At 44.3% G+C, this 17,560-nt stretch overlaps 1 protein-coding gene across 9 annotated transcripts in view; it reads left to right on the forward strand.

Moving 5' to 3' along the window:
• The window catches only part of LOC310762944 (disks large homolog 5-like), a gene marked incomplete at its 5' end in the record, with an annotated part of 31,230 nt that overhangs the window by 11,965 nt on the left and 1,705 nt on the right, over positions 1-17,560 (forward strand). For 2 of the 9 annotated variants that reach the window (XM_083614812.1, XM_083614808.1), the window contains 8 exons: positions 240-451; positions 6,575-6,847; positions 10,505-10,664; positions 11,296-11,472; positions 12,713-12,896; positions 15,765-15,973; positions 16,699-17,011; positions 17,445-17,510. In XM_083614812.1, the coding sequence (XP_083470938.1) occupies positions 6,646-6,847; positions 10,505-10,664; positions 11,296-11,472; positions 12,713-12,896; positions 15,765-15,973; positions 16,699-17,011; positions 17,445-17,510 (1,311 nt within the window). Of the gene's footprint in view, positions 1-237; positions 452-4,125; positions 5,221-5,282; positions 5,301-6,574; positions 6,848-10,504; positions 10,665-11,295; positions 11,473-12,712; positions 12,897-15,764; positions 15,974-16,698; positions 17,012-17,444; positions 17,511-17,560 lie in introns of those variants that run through there. The other 7 variants (XM_083614811.1, XM_083614806.1, XM_083614813.1 and 4 more) reach the window with 6 other exon arrangements.

Genomic DNA, 17,560 nt, shown 5'->3' on the forward strand with positions numbered 1-17,560 from the left:
GCCTTGGCGCGCAAGTCGTGAGGCGACCAAGGGAGGAATCCCGCCCGCCTTCTCCCCTTGGTGGCGGGCGTCGTGAGGGGGAAGGGGCAGCCTCTGACTGGAGCGGCGGCCGCCTGCCTGGACGTGCGCTGAGGCTCGGCTTGCGCGCCTCCCCGCCCAAGAGCAGCGCTATGGCTGGGCCTGGGCTTGGCCGAGGGCGCTGGCCGGAGCAGCAGCGGGAGCTCTTAGCCATGGCCAATGGCGGAGGCGGCTCCAGGAGATACTCCTCGGACTCCTCCTCGGCAATCAACGCGGCCATCATCCCCAGGACCATGGAGGTCCCCTGCGCCCGCGGGCAGCGCATGTGGTGGGCCTTCCTGGCCTCGTCCATGGTGCCCTTTTTCTTCTCCTGCTCTGGAGGACCCTCAAGTACCTGGGCACCGTCTGCTGCCACTGTGGGGGCAAGGAGAAGGTAACAGTTTCTCTTCTTTCCCGGGTTCTCGCGCTTGAGGGCCGCTTCACACGTTGCCTGGGGCGGGTCAGGAAGCTGAGGTCGGGCGCAGCGGGCCCACTCGCGTGTCTAGCCGGTGCCTTCCTCTGGGAGCTGCGAATGGCCGAGGAGTGGGGGGAAGGCGAGGGTTGGACACCTGCAGAATGTCCCGTTCATGGTTGGCAACTCATTTCAGGGAAACTTACAAATAAACTGTGTGTTCATATTGCAGCCGTGTATCTGGAGCCTTTGCGTGTTGACAGGGAAATAGGTCCCAGTGAGTTCAGAGGCTTCATTCTTGAGGGCATCTGCTTAGGAGAGCAAGTGATTTTGTATGTCACATGCATCTCAGTCCTTGGGAACTGCAGCCTTAGTTCCAAGTAAACTGCAAGGGATAGGGAGATTCATCTTCTTTCCTTCCCTTCTTTTGGTCCTTTCTAATTTTCTGTTGGGGATGCGGGTGGCGCTGTGGGTTAAACCACAGAGCCTAGGACTTGCCGACCAGAAGGTCGGCGGTTCGAATCCCCACAATGGGGTGAGCTCCTGTTGCTCGGTCCCTGCTCCTGCCAACCTAGCAGTTCGAAAGCACGTCAAAGTACAAGTAGATAAATAGGTACCGCTCCGGCGGGAAGGTAAATGGCATTTCCGTGCTCTGCTCTGGTTCACCAGAAGCGGCTTAGTCATGCTGGCCACATGGCCCGGAGGCTGTACGCCGGCTCCCTCGGCCAATAAATCGAGATGAGCGTCGCAACCCCAGAGTCGGCCATGACTGGACCTAATGGTCAGGGGTCCCTTTACCTTTTCTAATTTACTGTTACCTTGTTTTCCCCATGCCCCTTTGTTTACTATTTCTCTTCATTTTCCCCTTCCATTTTTCCTTTCTTCCTCTACCGATATTGTTTTCCACATACTAAGATTTAGCGTTAATAGAAGTCAGAGTAACGTCAAAGGTTTATTGCTATTTTCACACAGATGACAGTAATTTAATCCTCCTGCCTTCTAACCATCATCAGTTCTGCAAGAGTTGTTTGTTGTGTGTTTGCTGTCCCAGGTTGACTCCTGCTTCTTTGGTACTAGGAGAGCAGAGGGCCTTCGTTGTTGTTGCTGCAGCATGAAAAGTTAAAAACATCCTCAAAAGGCAATAACCTCAGATTTTGGATCAAATTGTGTTGGACCAGCAGTTCAGTAGTGGTCATGGGTGAGCTGAGGTTCAAAGGTTGAGACTTCTTTTGTCTGAAGTGGACAGGGAGTCTTCAGAACAGTGGTGGTGGTTCCTCTTTTCCTTGTTGAATGATGGCTTCAGCTACTCCTCCCCACCTCACACAAACAGGCTGAGAAGGAAACACACCTTGGCAAGAATAAACTTGCTAGCCAAGTTGCTCTGTTATTGCTGCCAGGTCTCTCTTGCACTCGGATGAGTTTGCCTTTCTAACAGCCGATTTTGCTATGTCCAAATCACATTTTGGGTGTAGGTCTCTGCTGCCGTGAGACTAAAAGTAAAATAATAAGACTGGAAAGCCAACACCTGCGGAAAATCCATACCTCTCACCAATGTTTCATGTTTTATACCAGTGATGCAGAACCTTTGGCCCTCTGGATGTTGCTTAACTACAGCTCCCATCAGCCCCTGCAAGCATTGCCAGTGGCCGGGGGTGGCCGGAGTTGTAGTTCAGCAACATGTGGAGGGCAAAAGGTTCTCCATCAAATCTGGCAAATGATGGAACGTGGTATAAGCAAGATTTCTTGGTTCGTGCTGCTTCTGTTCCCCGTACACCTGAGGGCGATGGGGGTGACCATTGCTGAAAGGTGAAAAAATAGCAAAGTTGTCTCAAGGCAGCTTATTTTTCATATATATTTTTGTGAAGCTGTTGACTTGGCTAATCATTATCCTTCTGCATTGGTGACACTCTCTTGGTTGTCCCTCCCTGGGCCCATTTGCGCACGCATGCCATTGCCAGATGTGCAGCTCGGCATGTGAATGGACTCAGTTGCATTTGAGATGTGAAATATCTCCTTTCTCATCAAGTGATGAGCAGATATGTGTGAATTAGCCCAGTGAATGTGAGCAGTGCCAACCCTGCCATCTCCCTTCCTCCTCAACCTTTAGAGGCCCACTAAAACCTGGAGCATGTCAGCTTTAACAAAAAATCCATCAAGAAAGAGCTCAAAAGGGACGTCTCAGGGAAGCAAAGTGTTGCCTCTTCACTGCCAACTTCCTGTAAAGGGATGACGACTCTTGCTAAGGACTTTAACATCATGCCAACTTTTTCTTTCTCACCCCCCCTCCCACTCCCCCTTTGCTTAATACATAGCCTCACAAAAAGTTCTAGAGAACTCAAAACCTTGATTATTTTGTGAGGCTTGGGTAGGTCCTAATAAATATATTTCCCCACTGTGGATTTGAGATTCTTGTCAAAACAAACAGTGAAGCCAACAGCCATTTCCTGCTCAGTGGGATTACTCCAAACGATGTGTACTGTAGCTTAGAGCTGCCTTCTTAGGATTTCCCCTTCCAGCTTTACGTATAGCTATCCAGAAGGTAGAATATGCTTAGAATGCCATTGTGTTTTGAAGGCTAGGAAACAGAGTAAAATAAGATCCCTTCACATTCAGTTATCAGCTCTCCTGCTTCCCCCAAGATATGGCATAACATGGCTCTGCAAACGTGGAATCCTTTATTAATTTTAATTCGAAAGTGATAATGAAGTAGGGATGTGAGTGTATCTCCGTGTGATGACATAAATAACACTGCTATGCCGAGAATTATGAAAGCAACTTTGAGAATGTTAGGTGCATCTAAACCCCATCAAAGTAGGTGGGAGCTGAAGTATGTTTTATGGAGACTTCCGGGGTGGCGCCATCGGCAATGGCGGACTCCCTCTGAACCGGAGGGACCAGCTCCGCGCGAAACGGATCTTTTCCGCTACAGCGAAGCGGGGACCGTTAAAAAAATCACAGGCGGTTGAAGCCTGTGACCATGGGACTCAGCGGGCACCTTTAGCGCCCCCCCAACCCGCAAAGGGTGCTGTGATAAATCGGTACCGCTCCGGCGGGAAGGTAAATGGCGTTTCCGTGAGCTGCTCTGGTTCGCCATAAGCGGCTACTCATGCTGGCCACATGACCCGGAAGCTGTACACCGGCTCCCTCGGCCAATAAAGCGAGATGAGCTCCGCAACCCCAGAGTCGGTCATGACGACCTAATTGTCAGGGGTCCCTTTACCTTTACCTTAATCTGAAGCTTTAAAATGCAGTTTGACTTGCTAAGTAAATAACAGCAATAGCCTTTTCCCGCTGAAGAGATGCTCTTCAGGCACAGGAAAAAGACTGGGTTTGCAATATCAGCCACTTTGATTTGCAGACAGTAGGAAGCCCAACCTTAGTATTAATAGTAGTAGTCTGACCTTGGTTTATTCCGTAGAGTTACCAGCAACTGCGGCAGTGGAAGTTTATGTATGCCACTGTATGCACTTCTTACGTGATGATGCCATGGCTGAGCCAGATCTTAATTGCACAGTTGAATGGGAATTTGCATGGGTGAGCTATATATGAAGCCTTATTATGCCTTAAATACCCCACCTCCTTTTAATTTCCATTTTGCTTGAAAATAATTTCAATAAAAGTTCTAATTGCTGCAGTGCAGAAATCTAATGGAGAGGCACTTGAAGTGCATGATAATATGAAATGTAATAGTGATGCAATGTTAAGTTTTAAAAATTATGCTCCCTGATGACTGCCCTTCAATCATAATAAAAAAAGCACCAGGCAATTAACTTGAAAGGCACAGGCAATTGAGCGATCCCAATTAGGTTATATTGCATTGGAGTAAATGTGTGTGTGCTTTAAAGGTGCAGTTATTGTAAACAAAGCTACTTGGAGACTTTACCCAAGGTTTAAAAGTACCCTGCTTTTTTCAGTGCAGTTACTGGGGTTTTTTCTACCCCTTCTTGTCTGTTTCCACATGCAGCATTAAAAAAAGAACAAGGACAGTATAGCTTTCTTCTTCAATATAGCCAGTTCCACAACATCAAGAGGAAAAAAATAAAATAAGTCCGCCTAGTGACTTAACACAAATTCAGCAAATCAAAGTGTAGCATTATTATTTTTAAATGGAGCTACAGGTTGCTGTTTCCTCACCTCTAATGCTATAAAGCATAAGGATATTTTAATCCTTCCACTCTGAATAAGCTGGCAGTTATAAAAAAGTGATTCTGATAGAAATTAGACACCTGGAGTAGTTGGCTGCCTGTGTGGTGAGGAAATTTGTTTGCCACCATCTTTCCCAATCCAGGGAAGTAAAAGAGGCACAATTCACATACAATTACAATTAGCTCCTCATTGGCTACATCCCAACAGTGGGATTTTGCTGCTCAGTCGTTAATCACATTGCTTGATTTCTAAATTAAATGGCTCACATTCCATAAAGAAAAAATAATAAATGTTTCCCAAAAGAGGGAAGAAAGATGAGGTGTGTGCCTATGTGTTTTTTCCCCAATAGTTTGCCAAAGGTTTCCCTTGAATGCATTCTTGCTTCAGAGTTTCCCAGCCTCGCAGCCAGTGACAGATTGTGCTGTGAGTAGAATTGAAAGCTAGCTGTTAAAACTCAAATGTTTTTAAAAGACAACAGCAAGCCCTGGCCCCTTGCTAACGGAACCTTCAGTGACTGTTGGAACCAACAGCCATTTGGCTCCTCCCCTTTCCAGAGCATTCTTCAACGACTATTTCACTTGTTCATCCCATAACAGATGAAAGAGGTTGGTACCTGCTCTCCTGTTCCTGACTCATTCCTCTCTCCCCTTTTTTGGTATTATGTCATTTAGGAGCAGCTGGCATGGTGTGCAAATGACCTGTCACATATTAATTTAATTTACTGCTCTGTCCTAGAAGACTCAAGACAACTCAGAGCAGTTCTCCCCCCCCCCCACCCAATTTGTAATTCTTCTGTCCCAAAGAGGCTTGCGATCTAAGGAAATTGAAAGGTTATGGAATGAAAGAGGTGAGATAAATAAAAATCACATAAACATAAAATCTTTTTTTAAAAAACGAAAACCAAGAGCTGCAAAACCAACTAGTCCAGAACCGATCCAAAGGACAAGTCCTTTTGGGAGGCAACCACATGTTGGTGGGGTCTGTGTACGTCTGATATAGTGTTAAGACCAGTGTTAAGTAACTGTAGGTGCTGTTATAGAATTAATAATACTGTGGGTGGGCTGGTTGCCTGGAGGTGACAGTTTCAAATGACTAGATGCGCATTTCTCAACCTTGGGGCGCCACTGGTCCTGCCAGCTAGGGATGATGGGAGTTGTAGTCCAACAACAGTTGAAGACCCAAGTTTGTGACTCAAGACTCTCATCTGAGTAGGGCTGGGATGTCCATTGAGTAAAAGAACCATGTCTCGTGTGAACCAGTTTTAATAGTGCTGTGTTCCTATGATATGTGGCTTTCAGAAGGTGGTAGGCGCTGCCAGATTACACAGGCATTGCAGTAATCTAACCTTGAAATCACCAATCCTACTGAAGCTATCTGGGCCTCCAGTGACAGGTAGATCAAGGTGCACCCCCAAACTGTGTAGCTGCTCCTTCAAGTGGAGTGTAATCCTATATAGGGCAGGCAATTGACCAGCTTTTCAGGTGCAGGAAACTGTCACCTACATTACCCCTGTCTTGCCAGAATTCAAGTTCAGCTTATTTTCCGTCATCCATCCCACCACTGCCTCTAGGCTTTGGCCCAGGTTTTGCACAGCCTCTCCTGATCCAGATGTTATGAAGTAATAGAGCTGTGTGTCATCAGCATACAGATGGCACCTTGCCCCAAAACTCCTGATCACCATTCCCAGTGGCTCTTTGTAATTGGGGATAAGGGAGATGGTTCTTTGATTGACAATAGGAATATACGTTCCTTGACATCCCCACCCCAGGCTAGTCTGCTGCTGTTTTGAGTAACCAGGTGAGCTAGGTCAAGGTCACTCTAGAAATAATAAATGGGTTTGTGTTGTTCAGTCACTGTATTGCAGAAAACAATCTGAATTAACTAGAGTGAGAGAATATCCCAGGTCCTTGTGTCTGGGCTGCAGTCTAAGCTTTGTTTTGTTAATTTGCTGGATTCCAGGAATGAAGGATCAGCTGTGAATGTATTCACCCATACTGGTACAGAAGACAGGGTGAAGTTTTCTACTGAAAATGGGTCTTTGTCCCAGTTTGGGGCGTGGTGGCACCAAAGCTACAGCAACGTGTTCAGGGAGAGGTAAATTGGTACATTTCTTTGATGATGAGTCACAGCAGGAACCTGATCCACGGTGTGTGCATGGTCTCCACCCACCTGCACAACCTGCAGAACAGACCTCCACTCAGTTAAGTAGAAAACCAGAAACCAGACCTTCAGGTGAGCTGCCCTCCTTTTCATATTTTAAGTGCTGCTTGTTTTACATGCCCATTTGTCATGCCTCTTTTTTTAAAAAACAACAACAACTAAAACCTTTTAAAAACTGAGATTAGGGGCTTCCTATGCCTCAGTGATGTCACAGTCATTTTTTTCCTTCCAAAAGCTTGTTTTCATTACAGTGGTACCTCGGGTTACATACGCTTCAGGTTACATACGCTTCAGGTTACAGACTCCGCTAACCCAGAAATAGTACCTCAGCTTAAGAACTTTACTTCAGGATGAGAACAGAAATCGTGCTCTGGCGGTGCGGCGGTAGCAGGAGGCCCCATTAGCTAAAGTGGTGCTTCAGGTTAAGAACAGTTTCAGGTTAAAAACGGACCTCCAGAACGAATTAAGTACTTAACCCAAGGTACCACTGTATATTCTATAGAACAGGGGTGGGGGACCTGGATCAGCTCAACAAATTGGATCCCTTGGTCCCCAGCCTGCCATGGGCCAGCTTTGACTAGAAGGCAGGACCACCCCCTGTCAATCACACAATGTTGTAAAGATGTCAGGTGATTGACACCTATCAGAGTTCATGGGGTGTGTGTCTTGTTGCAACAGTTGGCCAGCTCATGGGCAATTGTAGCGACCCTCTTTGAAGGTGTGCTTCCAGCATCAATCAGCTCATTGGCAGAGAGAGTGAGAGAGAGCACGCACTTTCAAAGGAGAGGGTTGCTCAGTTAGCTCAAAGTAGCTTGCTAAAATGGGGTTTGTGTGTGTGCTCTTTTAGCATGAAATTTCAATGTAAACTACTTCAAAACACAGCCCTGGTGCACTCAATCCCCATGGTTCTTCCTGTCAGTTCCAACCAGCTGATTTCTCCTTTGCAAGCAGAGCTTTCCAACAGCACCAATCAGGATTTAAGCTCCTGGTTGTTCCTTTGTAGCCACATTTATACCTGGCCCACACCTGATGACGAACAAGAGTGAACTTTAATTCCTAATACCCCTATTTGCATGGGAGTTGAGTTCCTGGTCATTGCACGCATCGGCAGACTTTGTGGGCCAAATTGAGACTTGTGCTGTGCCTATGGGCCAGAGATTCCCCAGCCCGGCTATAGAACCATGGTTTTTCTCAGAGCTTCAGCAAAGAAGAGGTGTACCCTTGTATGGTATAGTAAGGGGTATGATGACATCATCATACACAGGTACATCACAGGTGACCCAGGTAGCACTGCACACGATTATAGTCTTAGTTGAATTCTTAGTTTCCTAATTTAGGAAGGCTTGCTAAGAGATGCACATGTGCACATCCCCTTCAGCATACAGAACTAATAACAAGAATGCGGACATTTGATTCATATGGTTTGGTCAGAAGTACTTTGTGCAGCATTTCCCTCGGTATCAGCCTAAACAAAATGCTGTGTTCTTCCCTTGTGAATTAGGAAACTTAAATTCAGCTGCCTTGTCAGTTTTGTCATAAGCCCACCCCATTATGCTGAGTCCCATTCCTCCCCATTTCATCTCTCTTCCAGGTCCGAAAGCGGCACCTGCGTGCACGGTTGTGCATGCTTTGAATGTGTGGAAAATGGGAGTTTCCTGGACCTGATATCCCAAGCACCAATAGCAAGAGGCTTTGGACAAACTTGGTAGCAGTTGAGCTATGCCCTGCTGCTTAGTGGTTCACAAGGAGCCTTGGCCTGCTGTACTCTGCCTTTTTCTAAATTTTACTCTCTTGAATCATGCCCTTTTTGAGATGCCAATGAGATGCAAAGAGCGATTCTTTTACTTTAATGCATATATCTTCCCCCACTGTTGTGCGTCTCACCCCTGACCCTTGCATAAGTAGTTTTTTAATCGCATCGTTCTGACATTCTGATAGAAATGGCAGGAATAAGGGCACTTGTTTTGCATTTAGGAGCCAAGGTCACACAGGGAGATACCTTTCTTTAGAAGCAAGAACCCCTGCAACTCTTTCCAAGGTTCTCTGATGCCCGCCAGCCCATATGGCCTTGCACTTCCCTTGCTAGCCATGTGTTGTAACTGCAGGCACCTCTCCATAGGGATAAAAGGTTGAGGCAGACATCACAAATGCACATGAACTGTAATCACAGTGGCACAGATTACAGTCACAGAAGCTCAGGTTACAAGTCGGCTGCATTTTTCCAGTGGAAGCGGGCCTTACATACAATTCGTCACATGCAAATATGTCTTCCGAAAAATGGTGGTCCTTATTTCAAGCCCTTGATGAGTTGCATTGGGTACGCTTGAGACAACACCTGTTGTATTTGTGCTGTTGCGAGGAATTCCATTCAAGGGGTTGAATAACAGTGAGACTGGAGAAGCTGCTTTTTCAGCTGAATTTAGAGAAACCACTTGAAGCACCCGTTGTGTTGAGCTATTTCAATTGCTTTGGTTTGATTTGCTCATTGCAAACAGCTGAAAGTATGTAAATGTTGATAATACCCCTCTTTGGAAAGGGAATTGAATAATTTCGTTTGCAACTGTAGTTCCAGATTTTCCAGGTTTGTGATGAGGGTTGTCTTGGAAATGATGGTTCCCCTGCATATGTCATGAGGGAATGCCAAATCATATAAAAGTGGCTGGAGGATCTAGTCCTTGTCGAAATCTCAGGTTACATATAACTTGCTCCATTATAGCTGTATTTCAGAGTGAGTGGTACCAAGCGTCCAGTGTAAGATTTCAGGCTGTTTCCCAATGAGTTGCTTGCTTTCCACGCTGCCAAGCTCATTTATCAAGCAGTTTTTTTGACAATATATTTACATTGGTGTCATCAAAATATTCAGCAACGTTAAATATGGACAACAAACAGTAGTTTCTTCAGTAATACTCTTATCAAAATTAAATTCCAAAAATCTTGCACCAACTGACATTTCCAACATAAACGATATGTATATAGTTTATTGCAATCCTCCCCCCAAAATTAGGTGATATAGAAGAAAGCATTTTTGACATGTGCAAAGGAGTGCAGTACTGTCTGTGTAGTACAGGCAACCCCTGATTTGTTCGGGGGTTGCATTTCAGGTCATCACTCTTGCTGCTTCCAGGGTTCCTGCAATCCATGCATGCACAGTCATGCATGTTTAGAACTTGCGCAAAATAGTTGTTGCTTGTAATTTTAAGGAGTTTCCTCTAAGGAAACTGGAAACATATATTAAGGGTCACGGTTCCCAAAGTTTATTCCTTGGGAAGAATTTGTGTGCCAGTGTCAACTGATCTGGATGTTATCAGCACTCCACAAATCAGCATTGGTGAGCTTACACTTCAGTAGGTAGACTACCTACTTTTTTCACTATGTTGATGGGACACATCGCAGTTAGATGAATGAGCCTACTTTGGTGGCTAGAGTGGAAACTAGCCTAGAAACTTGACAGCAGTTCTCAATATGTTGTGTTTAGATAACTGATTTTAGGGGATAACAAATCAACAAAACCAATTGTTTGTTGAAGCATTGTGGATAGCACCCCAAATGTGTGCTCTTGACCACAAGTCTGTCTTCATTGCAGACATGCATGGCTCTGGCAAATTTACCATTCATCTCCTTTGGTAGCTTGTTCACATTCCCACTTTTTCTGGCAAACAGATAGCTTGGTTTTTGGAAAATGCTCTTGTCTAACCCCCTAACTCCGTGCTTGTTTGTGTTTGGCAACAGGTACAACGGGTAAACCATCATCACCACCCCCTGCAGTCATTGATGTGAGGCAGATGAATGAGAAACTGGAGACCATTTTGTTTCAGCCATGCCAGGAGCAAGATGAGTTGAGGAAACGTCTTGCACTGTCGTCTCCTGGGTCAACCTTTGATGAGTGCAGGTAAAAGACTGAACGGTCACATGAGGGTATATTTCCAGGTCTAATGCGTGTGCACTTGGGCATGGGTCTTTGGCTCTTTTCCACGGCACAGCTGTTTGAGTTGGGGGGGGCAGTAAAGGATGCCTAAGATGGCTCAGTCAGACAACATGAGACACTTAATCTCAGGGTTGTGGGTTACAGCCCTGTGTTTGGCAAAAGATTCCTGCTTTGCAAGGGGTTGAACTAGATGACCCAGTCTTTGTTAGTTAGTGATGTTATCTTTGCAAATTACTTACACCACCAGTGGCCAACTCCATGTGGGTACAGAGTATGCTTAATGTATTCTTTATGCTTCATATAAAGTAACCTTTATGGGAGGGTGCATGTTTTCTTTCACCTTAATACAGTGGAACCCCTGTTGTCAAGCGTCTCAGGAGCAACTGCTTCCATTTTCGAACATGCCTCTGAAGCCGAACGGCTTCCAAGGCGCATTTCTCTCTTTTCTCAATGGGGCTTGCCAACCGCCCCATTGAGCCTCAGTTGTTGAGCATTTCGGAAGCCAAACTGGCTTCTGGAATGGATTATGTTTGGCAACTGAGGTTGCACTGTACTTAAAATGTTTGATGTGTATACATGTGAATTTTATGCTAAGGTCATGCTCATCTGATATCTATCCTGGTGGGCCGCCTAGCCACATGCCAAACCATGAATATGAAAGGCTGAAGATTCAGTGCATGAAGGCAATGCCCGATCTGCAGTCTCTACAGAACCAGCACACCAAAGCGCTAAAAAGATGTGACGAGTCTGCTAAGGAGGCTGATTTCTATCAGTAAGTAAAGGCACACAGCATATGCACAGGGATGCATTTTGGTTTCCTTTTACCATTATTAGGTGTTTGTTAAGCTGCCTTAGATCTTAATGTTCAAAGGTCCTTCATAGCTTTTTTCTTATCCCCAGCTTCAGTCAACTTTTAAAATGGCATCATTTTAACATCAATAGAGAGATAATGTTCAGAGCTTTTGGTTGCAGATTTAGGATTAGTTTTAAAAAATCTTTGAAGACGGAGAGCCAGTTTCTGAAAATTATGGTGGGGAGTATAAGCTTAGCTTGGTGTGGAATGAATCGAGTTTAGCAACTGTTGGGTGACCTCCTCTTCAGCAATTTGATGATACTTGTCCCCTGCTTCCCCCTTTCAGAACCCTGCTTTCACCAGTTCCAAGTTGGAGTCCAGTGCAGTAAATGATACTGCCAAGGAGGATTCTCTTAAGGGCAATTAGGTATCAACAAAATTTACCACACCAAGCAACAGTGCAAAATCTGGTGGTTTCTAATGGTGGATATTTCTTAATTTTTTAACTTCTTTATCAAATTGGAGGAGATGACACTACACATACTAATTTCTGTATTTGATAGTGTATAATGGTGGTGACTGGTGGGACGCGGGTGGCGCTGTGGGTAAAACCTCAGCGCCTAGGACTTGCCGATCGCATGGTCAGCGGTTCGAATCCCCGCGGCGGGGTGAGCTCCCGTCGTTCGGTCCCAGCTCCTGCCTACATAGCAGTTCGAAAACACCCTTAAGTGCAAGTAGATAAATAGGTACCGCTTTATAGCGAGAAGGTAAACGGCGTTTCTGTGTGTTTTTCTGGTGCCGGTTCGCCAGAGCAGCTTCGTCACGCTGGCCACGTGACCTGAAAGTGTCTGCGGACAGCGCTGGCTCCCGGCCTCTAGAGTGAGATGAGCGCACAACCCTACAGTCTGTCAAGACTGGCCCGTACGGGCAGGGGTACCTTTACCTTTAATGGTGGTGACTAAACTATGATCCTCCAGAGAGTCTTGGAACACAACTGATGCATGCTGATGGGGAACCCAACAACATCTGGAGATACAAAGCTGTATAGAATTAATAAGCCCCTCTGAGTCCGGAGGATTTGCTGTATTTGTGGTGGTTCTTTTATGGCTTAACGGGGATGCTTACTCGATAAAGCAACGTTGCTTTTCCACGTTTTCTAAAATTGCTTTTTAATTGCCGTTGGAGCATTTTTATATGTACGTTTCTAATATCTGAACAGTACACTGCACAGTCGTCTGCTGAGTGACCAGTCGCAGGTGGAGGAGGACATGGACACTTTGAAGCGGAAGAACAACCAGTTGGTACGAGAGCGCGATCACCTCCAGCAGTCATGTGAGGAAATGAAGAGACTTCATGATGAGGATCTGAAGGACATAACAGACCTGCGTAGTCAGCTGCAGCAGGTAGCCTTTGCTCTGTTTTTGCCAGCTGAGTTCAGCTTCTCAATTATTTTCTATTCTCTTCCCGCTCCCACTGATTTCTGAAGTGTTTCGGGGGGGGGGGTTCAGAAGAGTGTCTCTTCCATTCCATTTCTTTAATACACAGTGCTTATTTCTTTTCTTTAATCTCCATAGAGGACCAACCCACCCACCCCAAAAAACCCCAGCATCTGTGATGTCAACTGCATGTAGAAGACCAAAAGGGAATATTGCTGGTTTCATATCAGAGATGTGAAGGATGATGGGAGCTGTAATCCAACAATATCTAGAAGGTGCCACATTGACTGCCCCTACTACATAGGGGTGTTTTCTAAGTCAAGTGTGGGCAGCTTTATTCCTTGAAATCCCTCTCCTTTCACAGCCTTGAAAACATATTTTGAATGTAGCCTACAGGTATCTTTAAGAGAGCCTCGGCTTATTCATTTCTTCTTTAACCCTGCCGTCCTTGTGTAGCATCCATTTGTCAACACGTGGAGCTGTGTCTTTGTCAACCCATGTAGTTTCAAAGGCTTTTTACTCAGCACTAGATGCAGAAAAGGCTTTTGACAGAATATATAAAGAATTCAAGTAAAAAAACCAAGTAATAATTTGGCAAAATTGGGTGAAAAAAGGTATTTTGACATTGAATCAATTAATTGATGAAAATTACAAATTTGTGGAATATAAGACTTTGCAAGTAAAGTATGGATTAACTAGTGAAACACAATGGCAACACATCCAATTGAAACATATGTTGGAAAGGCAGTTTGGCCCTGACGCTATAGTAGCATCAGAAACACCCCTGCTGCTACAAGATTTAATTTCTGCAACAAAAACAAAAAACTCTACACTTGCACTATATAAAACCCTACTCAACAAGAAGAAATACGATTTTGAATACAAAAATGGAGTGAAGAGTTAGGGGTACAGATGATATATGGGAGTCAAGTATAAAATCAACAGAAATAGCCTCTATGGATCTAAGACTAAGACTTATTCAGCAGAAAATAATATTCAGAGTCCACTGGACTCCAGCAAAACTTTACCAGAAGAAAATAACAAATGCAGACAACTGCTGGAGATGTGGAAGTAAAAATGCGAGCTTAGTACATATGATGATTAACTGCCCAATGATAAGATCATTTTGGTGCGAGGTGAAGATATATATAGCAAGAGTAATAAAAAGAAATTGTTATGTAGGGGAATTGAATTGAATTCTAAATTATATACCGGAAACGTGGGAGATTACAAGGGGTCCAAAAAAAATGGATGTACCGTGCCATATTAGAAGCAAAAAAACTTGTTTTGAAGAATTGGAAGAGCCACAAAAAGATTCCATTGAGCACATGGATTGACAATATGGACAGACTAGCCACATATGAACGAATTGCATGTCGACGCAAATTAAGAATGAATAAATATGAAGAAATCTGGAAGAAATATTTAAGCGATAAGGCGGACGGTGGTGGGAAGTAGGGGGATGAGAGGTGGGGAAATATTGTTAAAAAGGTGTAGTCATAGGTATATTAGTACTCAAATCTGAAATGTTAAATTGTGTTATTAGTGTTATTGCGGTTTTTGTTGTATGTGTTTTTTGTGGTTGTTGTTTGTATTGAAAAAATGATTAAATAATAATAATAAAAACCGGCAAAGGGTTCTTTTGCTCTGAGTAGTTTATGAACACTCTCTGGAAATAGATGCATGTCTACCAATTGACCCCAATAAACGTGTATTAACATTGACAGGGCCATAAAAACAAGTGTTTCGAAAGCAATCCATTCTCCCTTTGTTGAGAATATATTTTAATGGTTTTAGCTTAATTTTGAGCATTACGCATCTATAATAGAGCTGCAATGGACATTGTAACTGGTGTGCCACCTTGTGATAGACTTAAACAGAACTTCAGTTGCATTTTGTCTCATAATAGTGGACAGTAGATCAAAGAAAGGAGGAGCTTGGGGCCGGGGGATGATTTTGCCATTCAGACTTAGAAGGACACAGTGGGAGAAGATCCATGTTCAGGAGACACCTTTGGGCGGGGTGATATATTGGGAGAAAGCCCCGTGAAGAGACATTGGATTAAAAGTGTCAGAAATCAATAGAAGGGAAGGGGCGAGTATATTATTTTCAAGGAAAAATCAGTAACTGTGTCAGGCAGGGCAGACCCTTCATCTTGCTGTCTGCTTTGATGCCCTGTATAGTTTACATCTTAACATGTACATTGCATACATGAGAGGTGTTCTGGGCCTTCTGGTGTCCAAAGGGTATTTAATCAATGATCATATGCTAATAAATTGAGTATAAATCCCAGTGATCATGGAAAGCTAAATCTCTTAAGAGCAGCCACTTGTATACATATGGAGAGATTTCTTTTCAGAAGGGGAGGGAATATGCAGTACAAAGTCTGGGTACTGTTAACTGCTGTTTATGTTCCTTCCTGGATGTTATGGGCCCTTTTCATTCCTGGAATTCCTCCCCTTCCATTCCATACTGTAGTTTTTTTTAAGGAGAAAACTGAAATTAAATCTAAAAAGGTTACTCCGTTTGTCCAAGAACTTATTCAGCTTTTTACATGAGCAGAACCATGTGTTGTGCCATGAAACCAGCTTTTCAAAGCCCTGAGGATTCTGTACAGTCTCTTTGGAACGCAGCACTAGCAGCTATTTTCCTTCTGCTCACAGTTCTTTGGCTCTAAGCATGTTGTGATTTTTTAAATATGTTACCTCGTGAGCTCTTTTGAGGGCCCTAGTGAGCAGAAAATAAAACCTCCCTGTGTTTTCCCCCTCCTGTTTACAATATGACTGAAGTTTATCTGCCAGGAATTATTATTCAGAATATCTTCCGTTATTCCAGGTAATGAAGCAGAATGGGTCGTCGCAGACACTCAATAAACCCTACAATAAAGCAATGGGCAAGCTGGAGGGCGTGAAGAAGGATTACGACGCACTGAGGAAGCGGTACAATGAGAAGATGGCGAGCTACAATACTGATCTGAGCCGCTTAGAGCAGAAGGAAGGCGAAAACAGGCGACTCCAGAAGCAGATTGACAAGCTGAACAGAAGGTAGAAGATGCTTTTGCCAGAAAGCCGTTTCATGTTTTTGTTTTTTCTAGAACAAACTTGACACCCAAGTTAACTCTCTGAACTTTCCTGGCTTTAGTCATGGTTTTTCTGCTTGCTCCCTAGTGACCAAAAATTGAACAAACAAAGTTGACCTGACTGAGTAGCCACATTTTGTTCATGTGTTTGCTCCAGCCACATACAAAGTGCTGTGTATGTGTGCCTATGTGAGGGCTGCATCCCATGATGCAAAAAACTTTTGTGCACACAGTGACACCTCCTCTTTCTCTCCTCTGGAGCACATTTGGGGGAGAGATGTGGAGGTAGAGAGGAAACTGGAGTCCTGCTGCAGAAGTGGATTTCTGCTTTCACAGCGTTCAATATAATTTTATGTGTCCCATGTCTAAGTAAAAACATCAAACGTGGGTGAACTATTCCCCTCCCCTGCACCATGGTTTGTGAAGTGAAAGGAGCTCATCTCCTTTCACCAACATTTCTTTTATAATGAGATGAGAACCACTGCTTCTCTCCCCCCTGCCGCTCCCACATTGAAATGTGAGCAGGGCAGTAATGTGACAAAGAAAACATGGCTGACTCTCCCACTTCTTATTTAGTCCTTTACACAGTTTAGTTTGGTGTGTAAAAGAGGAAGGAAGCTTTCATAGGGCTGCGTTTCGCTTACAAGTGGTGAAAAGACTTGCTGTGACTGTCCTCCCACCTCTCTTTAGGTTTGAGACCGGGCAGCAAGAATTGAGCAAGGCCACTGCCCAAAACAAGGAGCTACAGAGAGAGATGGAGCGGATGCAGGCAGAAGTGACAAGGTTTAAAACAATGCAGCTGAAAGCAGTGAAGGATGCACAGAAGTACAAGGAAGAGAGGGACGCCGTTTTCACTGAGTATTGTCTCATCATGAGCGAGAGGGACGAAGTCCTCAATGAAATGGATAGGCTGGATACAGAGTTGGAACTTGCCGAATCCAAATTGAAAAACATGTCCTCAGAGAAAAGAGTGGCTAGTGGGGAAATGGAAGCCTTAAGACAGGTGTGGTATTGTATGGCACTTGCTCTGGCCAGAAAGAGTTGTTCAAACCTAGTGGTCTTGACTGCGTAACTCTGCGAGTTTCTAGACCAGTCTTCCTCATCCCGGTGCCCTCCAGATATTTAGAACTACAGCTGGCAAAACAAAAGTCTTAAGTATTATTGCCCTCTGTGCCAATCATCCCTTGGTCAGAATTAACTTCTCTGATTTCTCTATTATTACTTTGGGGCTGCACAGTGTTTCAATTTTTTATGCAAGCAAATATGTGTTGCAGCTTTAAAGATATTTGCTAGTTGCATCTAATGCATGCTTTGTGCTGTATTATTCCTTCTTGTGCATGGCACAGGCTTTCAAAAATTCAGTGTGTTTTCATTAAGAGAAAGACTTTCTTGTACTCTTAATGTACCTCCAATGATGGATTTTTATTTTATTTCAGGAGCTGAACTTGGTGAAGGAAGAGAGAGGTGTGGCTAGGAAGAAAAAAACAGAAGCCATTATCCAGGTAGGGTGGGCTCATGGAATGATAGTGTACAGTTGAGATGCCCAGTTACA

The sequence above is a fragment of the Podarcis filfolensis genome (assembly GCF_964270895.1).
Source record: "Podarcis filfolensis genome assembly, chromosome: 5".
Classification (NCBI taxonomy): domain Eukaryota; kingdom Metazoa; phylum Chordata; class Lepidosauria; order Squamata; family Lacertidae; genus Podarcis; species Podarcis filfolensis.